General features: G+C 41.5%; 1 protein-coding gene across 6 annotated transcripts in view; it reads left to right on the top strand.

Annotated features, from left to right (window-relative positions):
• Positions 1-13,624, top strand: part of TEX30 (testis expressed 30) — a 35,431-nt gene extending 21,807 nt beyond the window's left edge. For all 6 annotated transcript variants that reach the window (XM_075852475.1, XM_075852478.1, XM_075852477.1 and 3 more), the window contains one exon: positions 12,331-13,624. In XM_075852475.1, coding sequence (XP_075708590.1) covers positions 12,331-12,495 — 165 coding nt within the window. In that variant the 3' untranslated portion in view covers positions 12,496-13,624. The remainder of the gene's footprint in view (positions 1-12,330) is intronic.
• Positions 13,625-19,455: the final 5,831 nt, after the last annotated feature.

Below are 19,455 nucleotides of genomic sequence, written 5' to 3' on the forward strand. Positions count from 1 at the left end.
TGTCAGATCTGAAGTGGTTTTGTGGTACCAAAACAAAGCAAACACCCTAAAAAATACCCCATTTTGGAAACTACACCCCTTGAGGTGTTTCATAGATTTTATTAGGATTGGGCTGTGAAAATTAAAATCTTTTTTTTTTTCCAATAAAACTTATCATTTTTTCATTTCCACAAGAACTAAAGTAAAAAAAGCACTGATACATTTGTACAACAATTTCTCCCGAGTACGGCAATACCCCACATGTAGTCATAAACAACTGTTTGGACACACGGCAGGGCTTAGAAAGGAAGGCGCCGTTTGACTTTTGGAGCTCAAATTCAGCTAGAATGGTTTGCAGAGGCCATGTCGCATTTGCAAAGCCTCTGTGGGGCCAAAACACTGGGAAACCCCCACAAGTTACCCCATTTGGGAAACTACACCTCTCATGGAAATTCTCTAGGGGTACAGTGAGCATTTTGACCCCACAGGTTTTTTTTGCAGAAAGTATTGAATGTAATTAAAATCTAAATTTTTTTTCCAATTTAAATTGTAGGTTTAACAATTTTTTCAAAAATGTTCACAAGAACTAAAGGACAAAAAGCACCCCAACGTTTGAAAAAAATGTCTCTCGAGTATGGCAATACCCCATATGCAGTCATAAACTGCTGTTTGGACACATGGTAGGGCTCAGAAGGGAAGGAGCGCCATTTGGCTTTTGGAATGGTTTCTGGGCGTCATGTCACATTTGCTGAGCCCCTGTAGTACTAGTACAGTGGGATCTACCCCAAAAGTGACTCAATTTGGGAGAATTTTGACCCCAAAGGTTTTTTTGCTGAATTTATTAGAATTAAGCCGAGAAAATGAAAATATAATTATTTTTTTTCAATGAGATGTAGTTTTAGATCAGCATTTTTAATTTTCACAAGGAATAAAGAAGAAAAAGCACCCCAACATTTGTAAAGCAATGTCTCCCGATTATGGTAATACCTCATATGTGGTTATAAACTGCTGTTTAGTCATATGCGCACAAAAGATCATAATTTGTCATTAAAAAAAACACTTTATTAGGGTATAGATACAAAACATTAAAAGATGAGTCACGCAATGTAAACAACATGGCGTCAGCCTGTGCAGGACAAAATATAGTAAAGTCAAAGCATTTACAAGCATGAGTAGAAGTATACAGACATGTGGATATAAAGGTAAATGAGAGGATACTGACTTATGCCTAGCACATGATATGTAACACTTCTATACTGCCGTCCGTGCCAATGTATAATACTAGTGATGAAGGCACAAAGGTGCACACGTGTGTAACAAAAAACAGGGCATAAGCAACAATCAATATACCATGAGGTCAAATTTATCACAGGCCTGAAAAGGACAAAACAAAGGCCCTACAAAGTAGAGTACATACCTATATTCACGTTCCTGCACAGGAGAGACGCCAGGACCCGACGCGCGTTTCGGCGGATGCCTTTGTGACTCCTCTTTTAATGTTTTGTATCTATCACCCAATAAAGTGATTTTTTTATGACCAGTTATGATCTGTTGTGCGAGTATTGACCTCTTGTTTGTACTTTTATTGATATAGTTTTGGTCAATGCACCAAGTTACGCTTGGTTTATATATTTGGACGTCTCTATTTAGATACATGTAGACTTTTCTATTATTACTGTTTGATATATGTTGTATTTGTGCATTTTGAGACAATCCTCTATTTCCCTATGTGTACAGATAGGCTGTGCTTAGACATATGGGACGGTTAAGAAGAAATGGAGCTGTATGTTAGGAAAATGCCTGTTTCCTTAAGATCACCATGACTACTGTTCTAGCTTCTGGGCGATTCTGGTTTTACTTTGAGCCTATCTCTTTTCTCTGTCCTTCTGCCTGTCAGGTGTAGGGTTAGTATTTATTCCTGGCTTCCTCCACCTGTTCTTTGCTTGTGATTCTCCTGTCTGCATGTGTTTTGATCAAGCTTTTTATCTACACCCTTTACCTCTGACTTCTGGACTTTTTGAAAATTGATCTTGGCGTGTCTTTGGATAACCCTTTTGTTTTACCGATTTTGATTATATGCTCCCGGCTGGTCCTGGCCTCTGCTTTACCTGATATCCACTTGCTTACTGTTTTGGACGTTCTGTTTACCCTCTGGCTGTCTGGTTCCTGTTCAGGTTTGCCTTCATTGCACCTCTTATCCAACACTAAACTCTGCTAAGACAACCTGGGTTCTATGCAGCAAAAACAATCCTGGGTCGGCTCTGGCGAAAACCTTAGTCTTAGGCTACATTCACACGAGCGTATCAGATTCACGTGCGTGAATCTGGTCCGTTATGCATCAGTGTGCTTTGCGAGTGGCATGCGTTATTCACGCACTCGCAAAGCACATCTTTTAAAAAAAAAATACTTTCAATTGAATTGATGTGCAAATCGCGCATCATACATGGATGTGTATCTGTTTGTGGTGCGTGTTTTTCATGCACCCATTGACTTCAATGGGTGCTTTGGTGCGTGATAACGCACCACTATAGGACATGCAGTGAGTTTCATGCAACAGACTCTCGCTGCGTGAAAACTCCTGCACGTGTGAACGGCCCCATTAAAATCAATGGGTCCGTGTGCTGCGCGTGATTTCCAAGCGCAGCACACGGACGTTATTCACTTTCGTCTGAATGAGCCCTTAGACTCTGTCGATCAGAGTTGTTACGGATTTGAGGTTGCAGATTTTTTTGCATGCTTTCTCCCGGCGGCCTCCAGCAGTCTTTGGGGAATATCTCAACTTGCAATTCCATAATGTTGCATTTGACTTTTGTAGCGTAGATTTAGCAGGAATTCTTTGTGGACACCATGTCGCATTTGCAAAACCCCTAATGTATCAAAAAAAGAGTGACCCCCATCTTAGAAACTACACCCCTAAAGGCATTTATCAAGAGGTGTAGTGAGCATTTAGACACCACAGGTGTTTATCAGGAATTAATACGCAGTGGATGATGCAAAGTGAAAATTTAAATTATTCCACTGATCTGCCATTTCACCGCTCAATATGTTGTGCCCAGCTTGTGCTACTGGAGAATCTTACCCCATAAATTGTTAAGCGGGTTCTCCTGGGTATGGCAATGCCTTACGTTTGTCAGAGAATCACTACCAGAGCAATTCCCCAGAGTGCAAGTTTATGGAATTGCTATATGAGCAATTCCCCAAAGACTGCTGGAGACTGTCTGGATCACGCATGCAAGTAAATCCGCTACCACAAGTCCATCACCGCTCTGGTCAGCTGAATCTAAGGCTACTCTATGGTCTTCACCAGAGCCCACCGCAAGGCAGGTTGGATTTGGCTGCATAGAACCCAGGTTGCTTTTACAGAATACGGTGTTGGACAGGAAGTGCAACTACAGGCAATACCAGAATGGATAACCAGACAAGCCAAAGGGATAATCAGCAAGCAGAGTACAAAACCAGGAGATACTAAAAGTCCAAATCGATGCTCAGAGGGTAAATTCAAAGACAAGCTGAAGTCCTGTTCAAGGAATCCAAACAGTCAAGGTGATTTGGGGTGTAACCAGGAGCTTGATCAAAACATGCATACACAAGAGAATCACGAGCAACATTGAGAAGACTGAACAGATTCAAATACTACACTCTTGGCCCTGATAGGTAGCAGACAGAGAAATTAGATTGGCTCTGCATCTCAAACCAGGGCCACCCAGGAGCTAGGCTAGTAGTCATGACAACCTTAAAGCGACGGACGTCTCCTAACTACATGAGGACATAAACCGCTGTTTGGGCACACAGTAAGTCTTAGAAGGGAAGGAGCGCCATTTGGAGCGTCGATTTTGCTTAGTAGTATTTCTGCTTGAGTTTTACTGGTATTTCAGTTTATAATGTGGGGGCATATGTAATCTGTGCGGAGTACATCAGGACATAATAAGAGGGTATAATAGTGCGGTAAATAATAAAACTATCCATAGATGTGTGGTACGCTGTATGGAATCCATTATACACAGACCAGTGTCGCACTGATAAATGGTATCCTTTCTTATCTCCCTTTTGTAATACGCTGCACTTTTTGGGGAATTTTCCTTGTTTGTAGTGAAATTTTGCTAGAAAGTTTTGCGCTGGTATAATACGGGCACCTCGCTTCCAGCAGATGTGCTATGTCCCTTCCCTTCCTAGTTCCTAAATATTAGGGCTCTGAAACTGATGGAATGTTCCCCTCTGTTTTGCACATCGTGATGTTTTTTCATCACTGCATTACTAGTACTATAACTTTTTTTATTTTTCGGTAGATGGAGCTGTGTGTGGGCTTGTTTTTTGCGAGACAAGCTATAGATTTTATTGGTACAATTTTGGGACATATACGAGCTTTTGATCACTTTTTATTTTTTGGAAGAGGAAATTATCAAAAACAAACAATTCTGGAATTGTTTGTTTTTTATTGGGTTATTTTTTGCGGCATTCACAGTGCGGCATACATTACCTGTTAACTTTATTCTGATACGATTATGGCGATGCCACATTTATACAGCTTTTTTCATGTATTGCGGCTTTTGCACAATAAAATCACTTTTTAAAAAAAAAAATCATTTGTATTCTGCGTTGCCATATTCTAAGACCCATAAGTTTTTTCTTTTTGAGTGGACAAAGCTGTCAGGGATTTTTTTTTTTGCGGGACGGGCTTTTGTTTTATTGGTACATTTTGGGGTTACTTTTTGATCACTTTATATTCCATTTTTTAGGAGGTGATGGGACCTAAAAACAGTGATTCTGGCGTGTTTTCAAATTTATTTTTTTACGCCGTTCACCGTGCGGGATAAATTACGTAATAGTTTTATTGTTTGGGTCGTTACGCACCTGGGTATACCAATTGTGTATAGTTTTTTTTATTTTACTCCAATAATAAAATACTTCTGAGAAAAAAAGGCAATTTTTTTTTTTAACTTTTTTTTAAAACTTTTTTATTTTATTTTGTCCCACTAGGGGATTTGAAGGCCTGCACCTCTGATCGCTATTCTAATACACTGTACTACATGCTTAGTTCAGTGTATTAGAGCTGTCAGTCATACACTGTCAGCAAGCCTATGAGGACCCGCCGGACAAGGCAGACACGGCGGCCTCCAGTTGCCATACCAACTATCAGCACCCCAGCGATCGCGATGCTGGGGTGCCGGTTGGCTAAAAACCCCTCAGATGCTATGATCTCTATTGAGCGCAGGATCTCTGGACTTAGTTGGCCGGATCGGAGACTAGCTCTGGTCCCTGTCGTTACAGCAGGATGTTAGCTGTAATATACATCTGACTCCCGGCGGTGATGGAGCGGGCTCTGCTTCTGAGCCCGCACTATCATCGCAACGTAATGGTACTGCAGTTTGCGGGAACCCCTTCCCGACAGCGTCATATATACACCGGGTTAAACTAAATTCTGACCTGCCTTCCTTTCTTTACGATAGCTTAAAATTAGACCAGGCAGAAGATTCACGAAATTTATCACAGTGGCGCATAATATATAATAACTTTGGCCCATCTTGCTAGATATGTTAGAAGATTTTCCCTTCCTTACTCCACTTTTTGGTTGGCTTACTTTAGATCAATATTTTCCGCCAATTTGATGCAAATTTGCACATTTTAAAGAGGCTCTGTCACCACATTATAAGTGCTCTATCTCCTACATAATGTGATCGGCGCTGTAATGTAGATAACACTGTTTTTTATTTTGAAAAATTATCATTTTTGAGGAAGTTATGAGCAATTTTAGATTTATGCTAATTACTTTCTTAATGCCCAACTGGGTGTTTTTTACTTTTGACCAAGTAGGCGTTGTACAGAGGAGTGTATGACGCTGACCAATCAGCGTCATACACTTCTCTCCATTTATAGTCCGCACACCGTGATCTAGCGAGATCACGCTGTGCTGTCACATACACCCACATTAACTTTACGGAAATGTCTTGACCGTGAATAGACATCACGGACACGATGTCTATTCACAATCCCGACACTTTGGTAAAGTTTGTGTGGGACTGAATCGCTGCACAGCTTGATCTCGCGAGATCACACTGTGCTGAGTATGAATGGTGAGAAGTGAATGACGCTGATTGGTCAGTGTCATACGCTTCTCTTTACAACGCCCACTTGGTCAAAAGTAAAAAAATGCAGAGTTGGGCATTAAGAAAGTAATTGGCATAAATCTAAAATTGCTCATAACTTCCTAAAAAATTATCATTTTTCAAAATAAAAAACACTGTTGTTATCTACATTACAGCGCTGATCACATTATGTAGGAGATAGGGCACTTATAATGTGGCGACAGAATCTCTTTAAGCCATGCCCATTTCCGTTAAGCCACATTCCTTTTTAAAACTGTCTAATGAGGCGCAAATAGTGTCTAAAGCATGTAATAAATATGACACAAGGCATGTACACCAGTTTTTTGGTGCAAATTGAGCCAGCATTCTGCCATATGTATTTTAATAACTCCCATATACTCTATTGCTCCTCTGTGAGTGCATGTGTAGTCCTAGAAAATATATTTATTCATGGACCATTATATGGACCATATATATATGACCTGATTGTGTGTTGTGCGACAGAATGTAATAATGGACTACGACAAAGCAATTACATCTGTATTTAACCCCTTCCCGCTCCTTGACGTACTATTACGTCATGGCAGCTGTATCGTTAGCGCTCCATGCCGTAATAGTACGTCTCGGGAGTAACGGCCGTTTCGGCCGTCCTCCCGACACATACAGGAGCTGTGACGCTGCCTTCTTGTTCAGCAGCTGTCACAGCTCCTACAGCGGGGACCGATCGCTGTGTCCCCGCTGATTAACCCCTTAAAAGCCGCGTTCTATAGAGATCGCGGCTTTTTAGGGGTTAAGCTGCCATCGCCGGCCTGCTACGCGATAGCGGCCGGCGATGGTGACTATGGCAACCGGACACCAAACAATGGCGTCCGGCTATGCCATAGACGGAAGCCTAGTGGGTCCTGACAACGTCAGGACCCACTATGCTTGCTGTCAGTGAGTAGCTGACAGTTCTAATACACTGCACTACGCATGTAGTGCAGTGTATTAGAATAGCGATCAGGGCCTCCTGCCCTCAAGTCCCCTAGTGGGACAAAGTAATACAGTAAAAAAAAAGTTAAAAAAAGATGTGTAAAAATAAGAAGATAAAAGATTTAAAAGTATTAAAAGTAAAAATCCCCCTTTTTCCCTTATCAGTCCTTTATTATTAATAAAAATATATAAACAAACAAATAAACTATACATAATTGGTATCACCGCGTCCGTAACGGCCTGAACTACAAAATTATTTCATTATTTATCCCGCACGGTGAACGCCGTAAAATAAAATAATAATAAACCGAACCACAATCGCAATTGTTTGGTCACTTCACCTCCCAAAAAATGGAATAAAAAGAGATCAAAAAGTCGCATGTACCTAAAAATGGTCCTGATCGAAACTACAGTTCGTTACGCAAAAAATAAGTCCTCACACGACTTTATTGATTGAAAAATAAAAACGTTCTGGCTCTTAGAATAAGGTAACACAAAAAGTGAATGATTGTTTACAAAACGTATTTTATTGTGCAAACGCCATAAGACATAAAAAAAAACTATAAACATCTGGTATCGCCGTAATCGTATCGCCCCGCAGAATAAAGTGAATATGTCATTTATAGCGCACGGTGAACGCTGTAAAAAAAAACGAAAAAAAAACCAATCGTACAATTGCTGTTTTTTAGTCACCACGCCACCTAAAAATAGAATAAAAACTGATCAAAAAGCCGCATGCACCCCAAGAAAACTACAATGGATTCCTCAAGGGGTCTAGTTTCCAAATTGGGGTCACTTTTGGGGGGTTCCCAATGTTTTGGCACCACAAGACCTCTTCAAACCGGACATGGTGCCTAATAAAAAAGAGGCTTCAAAATCCACTAGGTGCTCCTTTGCTTCGGAGGCCGGTGCTTCAGTCCATTACCGCACTAGGGCCACGTGGGATATTTATCAAAACTGCAGAATCTGGGCAATACGTATTAAGTTGCGTTTCTCTGATAAATCCTTTTGTGTTATAAAAAAAAATGGTATAAAGAGGATTTTCTGACAAAAAAAAAATGTAAATTTCACCTCTACTTTGCTCTAAATTCCTGTGAAACACCTAAAGGGTTCATAAACTTTCTAAATGCTGTTGTGAATACTTTGAGGGGTCTAGTTTCTAAAATGGGGTATTTCATAGGGGTTTCTAATATATGGGCCCCTCAAAGCAACTTCAGAACTGAACTGGAACCTAAAAAAATAAATAAATGAGGCAATACTTTGCTTCTTACATTATACTGATAATGAGCCGTGCCCACCCCGAGATGACCCCAGTTTTGACCGTTTGTATAAACGGAGACCCCTATTAGACCGTTCCAGTGCCCGGTTTTCCCATGCATACACCCCGAGAAGTGTATTTCTATTGATGAGTCCCTGGTACATTTTAAAGGGAGGGTTCAATTCCGACAGTACCTGCCGGGTAAGAGGGCAAGGTATGGCGTGAAGATGTATAAGCTGTGAGAGTGCATCAGGGTATACCTACAGGTTTAGGATATATGAAGGAAAGGCCACCCCCAAACCAGACTGCATCCTGGACTACAATAGGTACATGGGAGGGATGGACTTGTAAGATCAAGCCCTGAAGCCCTACAGCGCCATGCGGTGTGGTATAAGAAGCTGGCCGGGCACATCATACAGATGGCTTTGTACAATGCGTACGTGCTACGTCGATGTGCAGGCCAGAGGGGAACTTTCCTGGAATTTCAAGAGGTGACCAAGAACCTAATCTTTAGGGACCAAGAAGGGGGGGCACCCAGTACTTCTGGAAGCGGGGCCACACGCATCGTACCAGGGCGGCAACACTTTCCAGGGGAAGTTCCCCAAACTGGCAAGAAGGGAAAAAGTCAAAAGAGGTGCAAAGTCTGCTATAAGAGGGCGATAATGCATGACGCAATATATCAATGTGACACGTGTCCCGAATAACCAGAGCTCTGTATGAAAGTGTTTTAAAATTTATCATACATCCCTTGGTTTATAATTTACCCCAATTTTACTTACCCTGATGCACTCCGCACAGCTTATCCCCCCTCGTCTTTCCCCTCTGGGCCCTGCTGTGTGTCCAGGCAGCTGATAACAGCCACATGTAGGGTATTGCCATACCCGGGAGAACCCACATTACAGTTTATGGGGTGTAGGTCTCCGGTCAAAATGCTCACTACACCTCTATATGAATGCCTTAAGGGTGTAGTTTTTAAAACGGGGTCACTTCTTGCGGGTTTCAACTGTACTGGTATCTCAGGGGCTTCTGCATACATGACTTCGCACTAGAAAATCCCCAGTAGGCCAAATGGTGGTCCTTTCCTTCTGAGCCCTCCCATGGGCCCAAACGGCAGTTTATCACAACAAATGGGGTATTGCGGCACTCAGAACAAATTGCGCAACAGAATGGGGTATTTTGTTTCTTGTGAAAATAAGAAATTTTCAGCCAAAACTACATATTATTTGAAAAAAACCATTTTGTTTTCATTCCCAGCCCAATTCAAATAAGTTCTGTGAAAAAACTATGGGGTCAAAATGGTCACAACACCCATAAATGAATTCCTTGAGGGGTGTAGTTTCCAAAATGGGGTCATTTGTGGTGGGTTTCTATTGCTTTGATACCTCTGGGGCTCTGCAAATGCGACATGGCACCCGAAAACCAATCCAGCAAAATCTGTACTCCAAAGAACACACAGCGCTCCTTTCCTTCTGAGCCCTCCCATGGGCCCAAACGGCAGTTTATCACCACAAATGGGGTATTGCCGCACTCAGGACAAATTGGGCAACAAAATGGAGTATTTTATTTCTTGTGAAAATAAGAATTTTTGAGCTAAAATGACATATTATTGGAAAAAATATATATTTTTTTAATTCCCAGCCCAATTCAAATAAGTTCTGTGAAGAAACTATGGAGTCTAAATGGTCACATTACCCATAAATGAATTCCTTGAGGGGTGTAGTTTCCAAAATGGGGTCACTTTTGGTGGGTTTCCATTGCTTTGATACCTCTGAGGCTCTGCAAATGCGACATGGCACCCGAAAACCAATCCAACAAAATCTGGACTCCAACAAACATATAGCGCTCCTTTCCTTCTGAGCCCTCCCATGGGCCCAAACGGCAGTTTATCACCACAAATGGGGTATTGCCACACTAAGGACAAATTGGGCAACAAAATGGGGTATTTTGTTCCCTGTGAAAATAAGAAATTTTGATCACAAATGACATTTTTTTGGAAAAAATGACATTTTTTTCATTTCAGAGCCCAATTCAAATACGTGCTGTGAAAAAACTGTGCAGTCAAAATGGTAACAACAACCCTAAATGAATTCCTTGAGGGGTGTAGTTTCCAAAATGGGGTCACTATTGGGGGATTCCTACTGTTTTGGCACCTCAACACCTCTTCAAACCTGGCATGCTGCCTAAAATATATTCTAATAAAAAAGAGGACTCAAAATGCACTAGGTGCTTCTTTGCTTCTAGGGCTTGTGTTTTAGTCCACGAGTGCACTAGAGACACATGTGGGACATTTCTAAAAACTGCAGAATCTGGACAATACATATTTAGTAGTGTTTCTCTGGTAAAACCTTCTGTGTTACAGAAAAAAAAATGAATAAAATTGAAATTCAGCAAGAAAAATGAGATTTGCAAATTTCACCTCCACTTTGCTTTAATTCCTGTGAAATGCCTGAAGGGTTAAAAAACTTTATAACTGCTGTTTTGAATACTTTGAGGGGTCTAGTTTTTAAAATGGGGTGTTTTATCAGGGTTTCTAATACATAGGCCCCACAAAGCCACTTCAGAACTCAAGAGGTACCTTAAAAAAAAGGCTTTTGAAATTTTCTTAAAAATATGAGAAATTGCTGTTTATGTTCTAAGCCTTGTAACGTCCAAGAAAAATAAAATAATGTTCAAAAAACGATGCCAATCTAAAGTAGACATATGGGAAATGTGAACTAGTGACTATTTTGGGTGGTATAACCGTCTGTTTTACAAGCAGATGCATTTAAATTCTGAAAAATGCAATTTTTTAAAAATTTTCTCTACATTTTGAAATTTTTCACCAATAAACACTGAATATATCGACCAAATTTTACCACAAACATGAAGCCCAATGTGTCACGAGAAAACAATCTCAGAATCACTTGGGTAGGTTTAAGCATTCCGACGTTATTACCACATAAAGTGAAATATGTCAGATTTGAAAAATGGGCTCTGAGCCTTAAGGCCAAAACTAGGCTGCGTCCTTAAGGGGTTAAGGGGATGCAACGACCCTCAAATTTCAAGGAGGTGGAAACTTTGATAAGAGAATTCTGCAGAAAGAAGCACATTGGATCTTTCGTATGCAGACTATCAATCCATCTGGTCTGAATGAACAAATTTCATATACTTGCTTCCTTTGACCTAACATGATAGCTCATTATTGACCCGTAGTATTCTGATAAAATCTGCATCAACTTTACTGTATTATTCTTCCACCTCCTGTATTCCAAACTATTACATACCTGTATTACTAATCCAGTTCGGGACTTTTGTCTGTCCTACCGAATTTGTTTACTGATGGTTGTTAGGTGACCCAGTATGTGTTCTTTTTTTGAGATGCTCTGTGGCTAACATTGAACATATGACATGCACGGAATTGTATCAACATCTGCATTGTTTACTTCCACTGCTGTGTCGATTACGATGTGATGTTTAAACCGCCTGGAGCTCCCCAGGGTTACTAGGGACGCTTCGTCGTCCGGATCCGCTGATTGGCAGTCACAAGGGAGGCTCGCCACCGCCCGGGATGTCAGTAATGACGTGCTGAATGTGGATTGGTGGACTGCCGAACTGACATCAAATGGTAGGAGGGCTTAAGCCTTTAAATATCCGGCGTGTCCTCCGTGTGTGTGGGCCAATGTACTAGAGTCGTGCACACGCCGGAAGACTGAATAAGCACAGAAACAGTGCTAACCGGCCTAAATGAGCGCATAATCCCTCATGATGTATCCCACAAACTAGGGGATACTGAAACGCGTAGGATTATTTATCTAATGGCAATGGTTGAGAGGATTTCTATATAAGGGGAGATTGCGATCTGCGGGTGGATGCATTTCCTATAACCCGCTGACGCTTCTCACCCCTTTGACCACTTTCTTATGCCTGTGTTCGGTATTATTGGGCTTAAGAGCCAGTTTTATCATTGAGGAATCTATAAAGATTTTAATCGTTCTTTCAGGCTGTGATAGACTTACATCTGTATTTACCTTTTATTTCTTTATATCCATCGTTTTTTAGACCTTGATGACAAATGTTGTGAGTAAAATTAAAGCTCCTGTAAAGATCCACTGGGTTGAAAATGCAAATCATGGACTGACAACCAAGGGAAAAACATTGGAAGATGTGTTGCCAGAAATGAATGAACAGACTTTGTCGTGGATTCAGGAAATTGTGGAGCTGTAAACCGTTTGATAACTATGCACATATCAAGGCTTACACACTGGCCTCTCGTGAGCCTTCATGATCAATAATGCCTTGTTCACACCTGTGGATTAGAACCAGATTTTGGCGTGGTAAATTCTGCATTAAATCTGACGACAATCTGGACACAATGCGTGTGAATGGGGTTTCCACAACCCTGTTTACATGCTGTGGAAAATTTCTGCATGGAAAATCAGAGGATTGTCCTCGTTGAATGACAATTTGCAGTAGAAATGCCTCGGATTTCTGCCACTGATCATGCAGGAATTTGTGTCAGATTTGCACGTAACCTAAGAAGCGCTGAGGGCTTGTGTGCCTACTTTTGTATTCAGCATAAGGGTATGTTCACACGGCTTATTTTCGGATGTTTTTCGGGCCGTAAACGGCCGAACAATTGGAAGCAGAACACCTCCAAACATCTGCCCATTGATTTCAATGGTAAAAAAACGACGTTCTGTTCTGACGGGGCGTTTTTTTTTGCCTTGTTCTCAAAAAACGGCACGTAAAAATATGCCCGCGAAAAAGAAGTGCATGTCCGTATTTTTCAGACGTTTTTTAGTAAGCATGTGCTCTTAGTGATCGTTCAGCCTAGGGATTTGTTTAGTTAGTGCCTAGGTTAGTGCCTACAGGGAAAACCCACTGTCTTCCTTGTAGAAGGACATCTTATAGATTCCCTATAATAAAGTAAAATCCATTTAAGATGTTCTCCCGCCTGGCAGTACAGGTCATGCCTATAATGTAATATTGAAATGCCATAAGTGATTGGGCTTAGCTGTGAATATGTACTTATATACTGTACATGTGATATCACCTTTTCACTTTATAGAGTTAATGGTGCCACATTTCTTAAAGCTGTGCCTTGATCTCTGTCCTTTGGACACAGTGCTCATCACCCAGAATGACTTGTCGTGATGTAATAAAATTATACGGTACAATCTATGGCTGCAGTTATTTTCACTGGGTAGTGAATTTGGCAGACACATCTGACCAAACTGTATAGAGTTCACTTTTCTGTTTTGTCAATTTTACATTATTACTTTCATGCTTCATTTTTCACACAGTTGAATTTATGTTTTTTCTAATAAATTTGTTCACATTGTGGTTCTTGGCACTGTTGCATTTTATTCTTTTATTTCTATAACTAATTTAGTTTAGCCTTTTACTGCCAAATACATATGTAATACAGCATGACTTTAAATCAATGTTTCCCTACCATAGGACCATGGGGACAACCCCTGACTTTTCCACTCCTGGGGAACCCCTACTCTCATTCCTACCCCAAAGAAGTTCAGTGTAGAGGGATATAATTCTACATTTTTGCGGAGATGTGTTTTGCTAAACATCTTTGAGCAAATTGAAATCAGTTTGCTATCTTTATTGTAAAAGTGACAGGTCTTGCTGTCTGTGTTCTGGGGAACCCCTGACCAGGCTCCAAGGAACTCGAGAAACACTGCATTAAGTGAATTAAACCATATCAGGATCAAAGCTCTAGGTGCAATATTCGGGGCGCAGAACTTGTTTTAAGTCTGGGAGCTGGATGAAAATTCTTAGGCCTAATGTAGTGCATCCGTGTGTCATCGGTTTTCACGGACAGATCCGCAAAAAAAAAAAAAAAAGGAAGGCTGGGATTGATGTCACCGGTTTGTAGGTCACATGATCCACAAATACGGAAAGAAAATGACCTGTCCTGAGTTTTTGTGGCCCCCACACGGATCCGTCAACATCACGGTTGTGTGCATCAGGCCATATAAAAGAATGGCTCCATGTGCTATCTGCAAAATTTTGCTGTGGATTCACTGCAGATTTCAGTCCTATACATTGAAGGGGTGAAATCCATGGTGAAAGAATTGACATGCTGTGGATATGAAAATCCACACCTTGATCGGTTTTCCGCATGTAAAACCCCATCCACATATATTGGGTATCTGCAGTATGTGCATTCACGTGAACATTTCCTCATGTTATCACCTCCCTTTAGGCTGGGGCTAGACATAGACTTTTTTTTTGTAGCGAGAAATAAATCGCTCTCCATAGGAATCCATTCGGCTACAGCTAATAATCTTACTACAAAAAAACCGCCGCTGTCCATAGGAATGCATTGAATAGCTTGAATATCTCTTCAAAATCGCTCCAGACAAGTGTGTGTCTCTAAAATTCCAGCATGTCAAGATTAAAATAAATTGTAAGCAAATCAATTGACTGTAGCGTTTTAAGCGATTTTCTATGGACATCGATTTATCGCAGGGATATCTCAGCGATTCTTCTGTAAGGAGATAAATCGCTCCAGGTTAATGCATTACTATGGACAGCGATTTATCGCTCACTTTAAAACAAAATTCTATGTCTAGCCCCAGCCTTAGCAATCAGATAGAATGTGTTTTAAATTGGTAAACTAAGGCTGGGTTCACACTGCGCTTTTGCCCTGCGTTTAACATGTACGTTGGGAAAGCCTTTGGGTGACGGATACCAAAGTTTAATGGATAAGTCATGAGATTCTCAACATCTTTTCATGATGTGTACATTAAACGGATGCCATTGCAGCCTATGGGTGACTAATTCCACTGTTAGGCACCCGTCACAGCCTCTGTTTAACGTATAATTCGGAAGTGGTTCCTGGCGTATACTTGAAACGGAGGCAAAAGATGCAGTGTGAACATAGCCTAACAAATGGCTACTAAACAATTTTTTTATTACATTGCTAGGGGGTATCTCAATTAAGAAGCTATTAGATATAATTTGCGTTCACAATAAATTATGCTTGGGGAATAGTAATTGACTGCTTGAAGATTGCAAAGGAAAATGTTCTGAATGTCATTCCTATAGAGAACGTCTTGCAGATACATTTGCGTAACATCTGTGCTACAGGATAGAGCCTCACGATCACTTCATTAACTGCACGTGGGATACTGAGAAAACAACTGCAGATCAACCGTATATCCAGCAGAGAGTGAGAAATGCACCATATGGATACAGAAGTCTAAAAAAAAACCATCAACTAGAAGACCCTAAAAGTCCAGCTGTTCACAATGATGTTTGTAATGTTTTTAGGCTAAGCCTACATTCACACGAGCGTATCAGATTCATGCGTGTCAATCTGGTCCGTGTGTGTTGCATTATGCATTAGTGTGCTTTGCGAGTGGCATGTGTTTTTTACGCAATCGCAAAGCAAATATATTTTTTTTAATGGAATTGATGCGCAAATCACACGGATGTGCATCTGTGTGCTGTCCGTGATTTTCACTCACCTATAGCGTTCAATGGGCGACTAGGTGCGTGAAAAATGCACCAATATAGGACATGCAGCGAGTTTCACGCAACGGACAACGGACACGCTGCGTGAAAACTCCTGCATGTGTGAATGGTCCCATTGAAATCAATGGGTCCGTGTGCTGTGCGTGATTTTCACGAGTTTTACGCTCATCTGAATGAGCCCTAAATGCACATGTGGATTTTTGTGCGGCAAGTGCACATCATAATACTGTACCAGCAAAGTAATTTCATCTTCAATCTGTGAAATTTGCCCGCATGTAAATTCACCTGCAGTGCAGATTTTACAATTTATCTTGATTTGTATCTGATAAGTTTGTAAAAAAAAAAACACACCATAACATGCAGCATAAAATCCACTCCTGTTTCTGCATCAAAATGTAAAAAACGCACCAAGGCCGGGTTCCCACGGGACGGATACGCTGCGTAAAAACCACGCAGCGTATCCGACTTGGAACCCACAGTACATTCTGTCCGAAAACCGCACCACATTGTAAAAACCGCTCATACTTAAGTAGGTCGTTGTTATGCTGACACGTCCATCCATCGCAGTCTAGTCCGGCCTCCCTGGATGGCGCTGCAGCGGTCACATGGGATGAAACGTCATCCCAGGAAGGAGGAGGGCGTTCTGGTTAAGTATGGTTTTTTATTTTTTTTCCATAGTTGCGTTTTTTTGCAGCGTAATCGCTGCGAATACGCCACAAAAGTTGCAACACTTGTCTTTCTGTTGCGGCTTTTGCATCCCCACTGAATTCAATGGGGAAAACCCATAATGTAAAATCAACAAAAACGCAGCATAAATTGACATGCTGCAGAATTAAATTCCGCACCGCAGGTAAATTTATGAACGTTTACGTTGCGTGTTTTTCCGCAGCGTGGGCATGAGATTTTCTGAATCATCCACTTTGCTGCTACTGTAAATGCTGCGGGATTTCCACACCGAATTCTGTTGCCGAAATTCTGCAGCGTTTACGCTACGTGGGAACCCGGCCTTAAACATGCAACATTAAGTGCAGATTTTACCTGCAGAAATACCTGCATTTTTCTGGGGTTTTGATGTGTATGTGGCCTAAAGGAGCTCAAAACACAGGGCTGCGTCACAACTTTCATTCTCTGTACCTTTTAATTCTAGTGTCATGGAGGCATGTCACGTGAGGAAGTCCTAAAATTAAAGAATGGTAGGGCATATTTATAGCATATGTACATGTGCATTAACCCCTTAATACCGAAGGTATTTTAAAACCTTAAAGAGGCTCTGTCACCACATTATAAGTGCCCTATCTCCTACATAATCTGATCGGTGCTGTAATGTAGATAACAACAGTGTTTTTTATTTAGAAAAACGATCAAAAAAGTTATGACCTATTTTAGTTTTATGCTAATGACTTCCTTAATGCCCAACTGGGCATGTTTTAGCTTTTGACCAAGTGGGCATTGTAAAGAGAAGTGTATGACGATGACCAATCAGCGTCATACACTTCTTGCCATTCATGTACTCCGCACATAGTGATCTTGCGAGATCATGATGTGCTGTCACTTACTCACATATTAACTTTACTGAAGTGTCTTGAGAGTGAATAGACATCACCTCCAGCCAGGAAGCGATGTCTATTCACAATCCCAACACTTCGGTAATGTTTGTGTGGGACTTAATGACAGCAAGCATGATCTCGTGTGAGTAAGTGACAGCAGATCTTGCAAGATCACTATGTGCGGAGTACATGAATGGAGAGAAGTGTATGATGCTGATTGGTCACTGTCATACACTTCTCTCCACAACGCCCACTTGGTCAAAAGCTAAAAAATGAAAGTCATTAGCATAAATCTAAAATAGGTCATACCCTTAGGGTATGTGCACACAAACTCAAAAACGTCTGAAAATACGGAGCTGTTTTGAAGGGAAAACTGCTCCTGATTTTCAGATGTTTTTTGAGCAACTCGCATTTTCGGAGCTGTTTTTCTATGGTGTCAATGAAAAACAGCTCCAAAAACAGCTCAAGAAGTGACCTGCACTTCTTTTTCGCGGGCGTTTTTTTTACCCGGCTTTATTTCAAAACGGCCGCTTAAAAAAACGCCCCGTCGGAACAGAACGCAGTTTTTCCCATTGAAATCAATGGGCAAATGTTTGTAGGCGTTCTGCTTCTGATTTTTCCGCCAAAAAATCGAAAGCAGAACGCCCACAAACATCTGCCCATTGATTTCAATGGGAAAAACTGTGTTTTTTTTACGCGGCCGTTTTTAAATAAAATAGTCCGTGTGAACATACCCTTACACATCTAATCACCCTCTCCTGTGCCAATTCAGGCAAATTGTCAACTATGTATTCTAAAATGTTTACTGCCAGCTAGATCATGGAGGCTTTGGGTCTCTTCAGTTATGATGATTTTGTGCAGATACAGTATGCGCATATAGGCATAAGGGGTACGTATGAACTCCCATTGGCGCAAAGCCCAGATAGACAACAAGTCGTTTGGGATCTACTTATAAATCTGACAGGTCCTAAGTAGATCACTGGTGCCTTGGTTCAAGAATGAGAATTCTTCGTTCTGCAGTTCACAAGTATTGGACTAAGGCCTCCTGCACACAAACATATTTTTTTCCACCCGTAACACTGGCGTAAATACGGGTCCATTGTCAGGCCTCATGCATACGGACGTATTATTTCCTCCCCGTAAATACGGGTACTTTGTCACACGTATTCCACTAGTATTTATGGACCCGTTTTCTCTTCAAAATTGCACTGCACTAATCAGCAGCCCCTTCTCTCTATCAGTGCTGGATAGAGAGAAGGGGCAGCCATTTCAGGCAGTTTCCACAGCGGAATGCAGCGATTGTAAGTAGAAGTTCATACGTACCCCAGCCGTTGTCTTGGTGACGCGTCCCTCTTTTGAAATCCAGTCCGACCTCCCTGGATGATGCGTCAGTCCATGTGACCGCTGCAACCTGTGATTGGCTGCAGCGGTCACATGGGATGAAACGTCATCCCGGGAGGCCGGACTAGAGGAAGACGCAGGTAAGTTAACTTTTAATACTATTAACTCCAGCGGTAGTCACTGTCCCGGTTGCTGAAAGAGTTACTGCCGATCAATTAACTCTTTCAGCACCCTGGACAGTGACTATCTCCTGACGTCGCCTAGCAACGCTCCCATAATTACGGGTGCACACACACGTAGCCACCCGTAATTACGGGAACCCCATAGACTTCTATGGACCTGCCCGTGCCGTTATTACGGCCTGACATATGACATGTTCCATATTTTTCAATGGCACAGGCACCATCCCGTAAGCAAACGGGATGGTACCCGTGGCCAATAGAAGTCTATGGGCCCATAATTACGGCCCGTAATTACGTTCGTGTGCATGAGGCCTCACACGTATTCCACCCGTATTTACGGACTCGTAAAAAAAAAAAAAGTGGGGCCTGGAAATGATGTCACAATCATGTCCTAACCCCTTGAAAGAATCACATGATCGCTAAAACGCCATTTTATGTGCCATTTGTGCATTGTGAGAGCCATGTGCGATTCCTGTGCGGAGATAGTTTGTGATCTAGTTTGCAGCAGGACTGATGACGCGGGAATTCTATGCGGACTACTCTGTGTCCTCTGTTGTGTCGGTCCCTTGGCAGATAGATGCAATCCACAGCGCATGGAAAGTTATAATTTTTTAATTGGT

This window comes from Rhinoderma darwinii, chromosome 2 (genome assembly GCF_050947455.1).
Source record: "Rhinoderma darwinii isolate aRhiDar2 chromosome 2, aRhiDar2.hap1, whole genome shotgun sequence".
Classification (NCBI taxonomy): domain Eukaryota; kingdom Metazoa; phylum Chordata; class Amphibia; order Anura; family Rhinodermatidae; genus Rhinoderma; species Rhinoderma darwinii.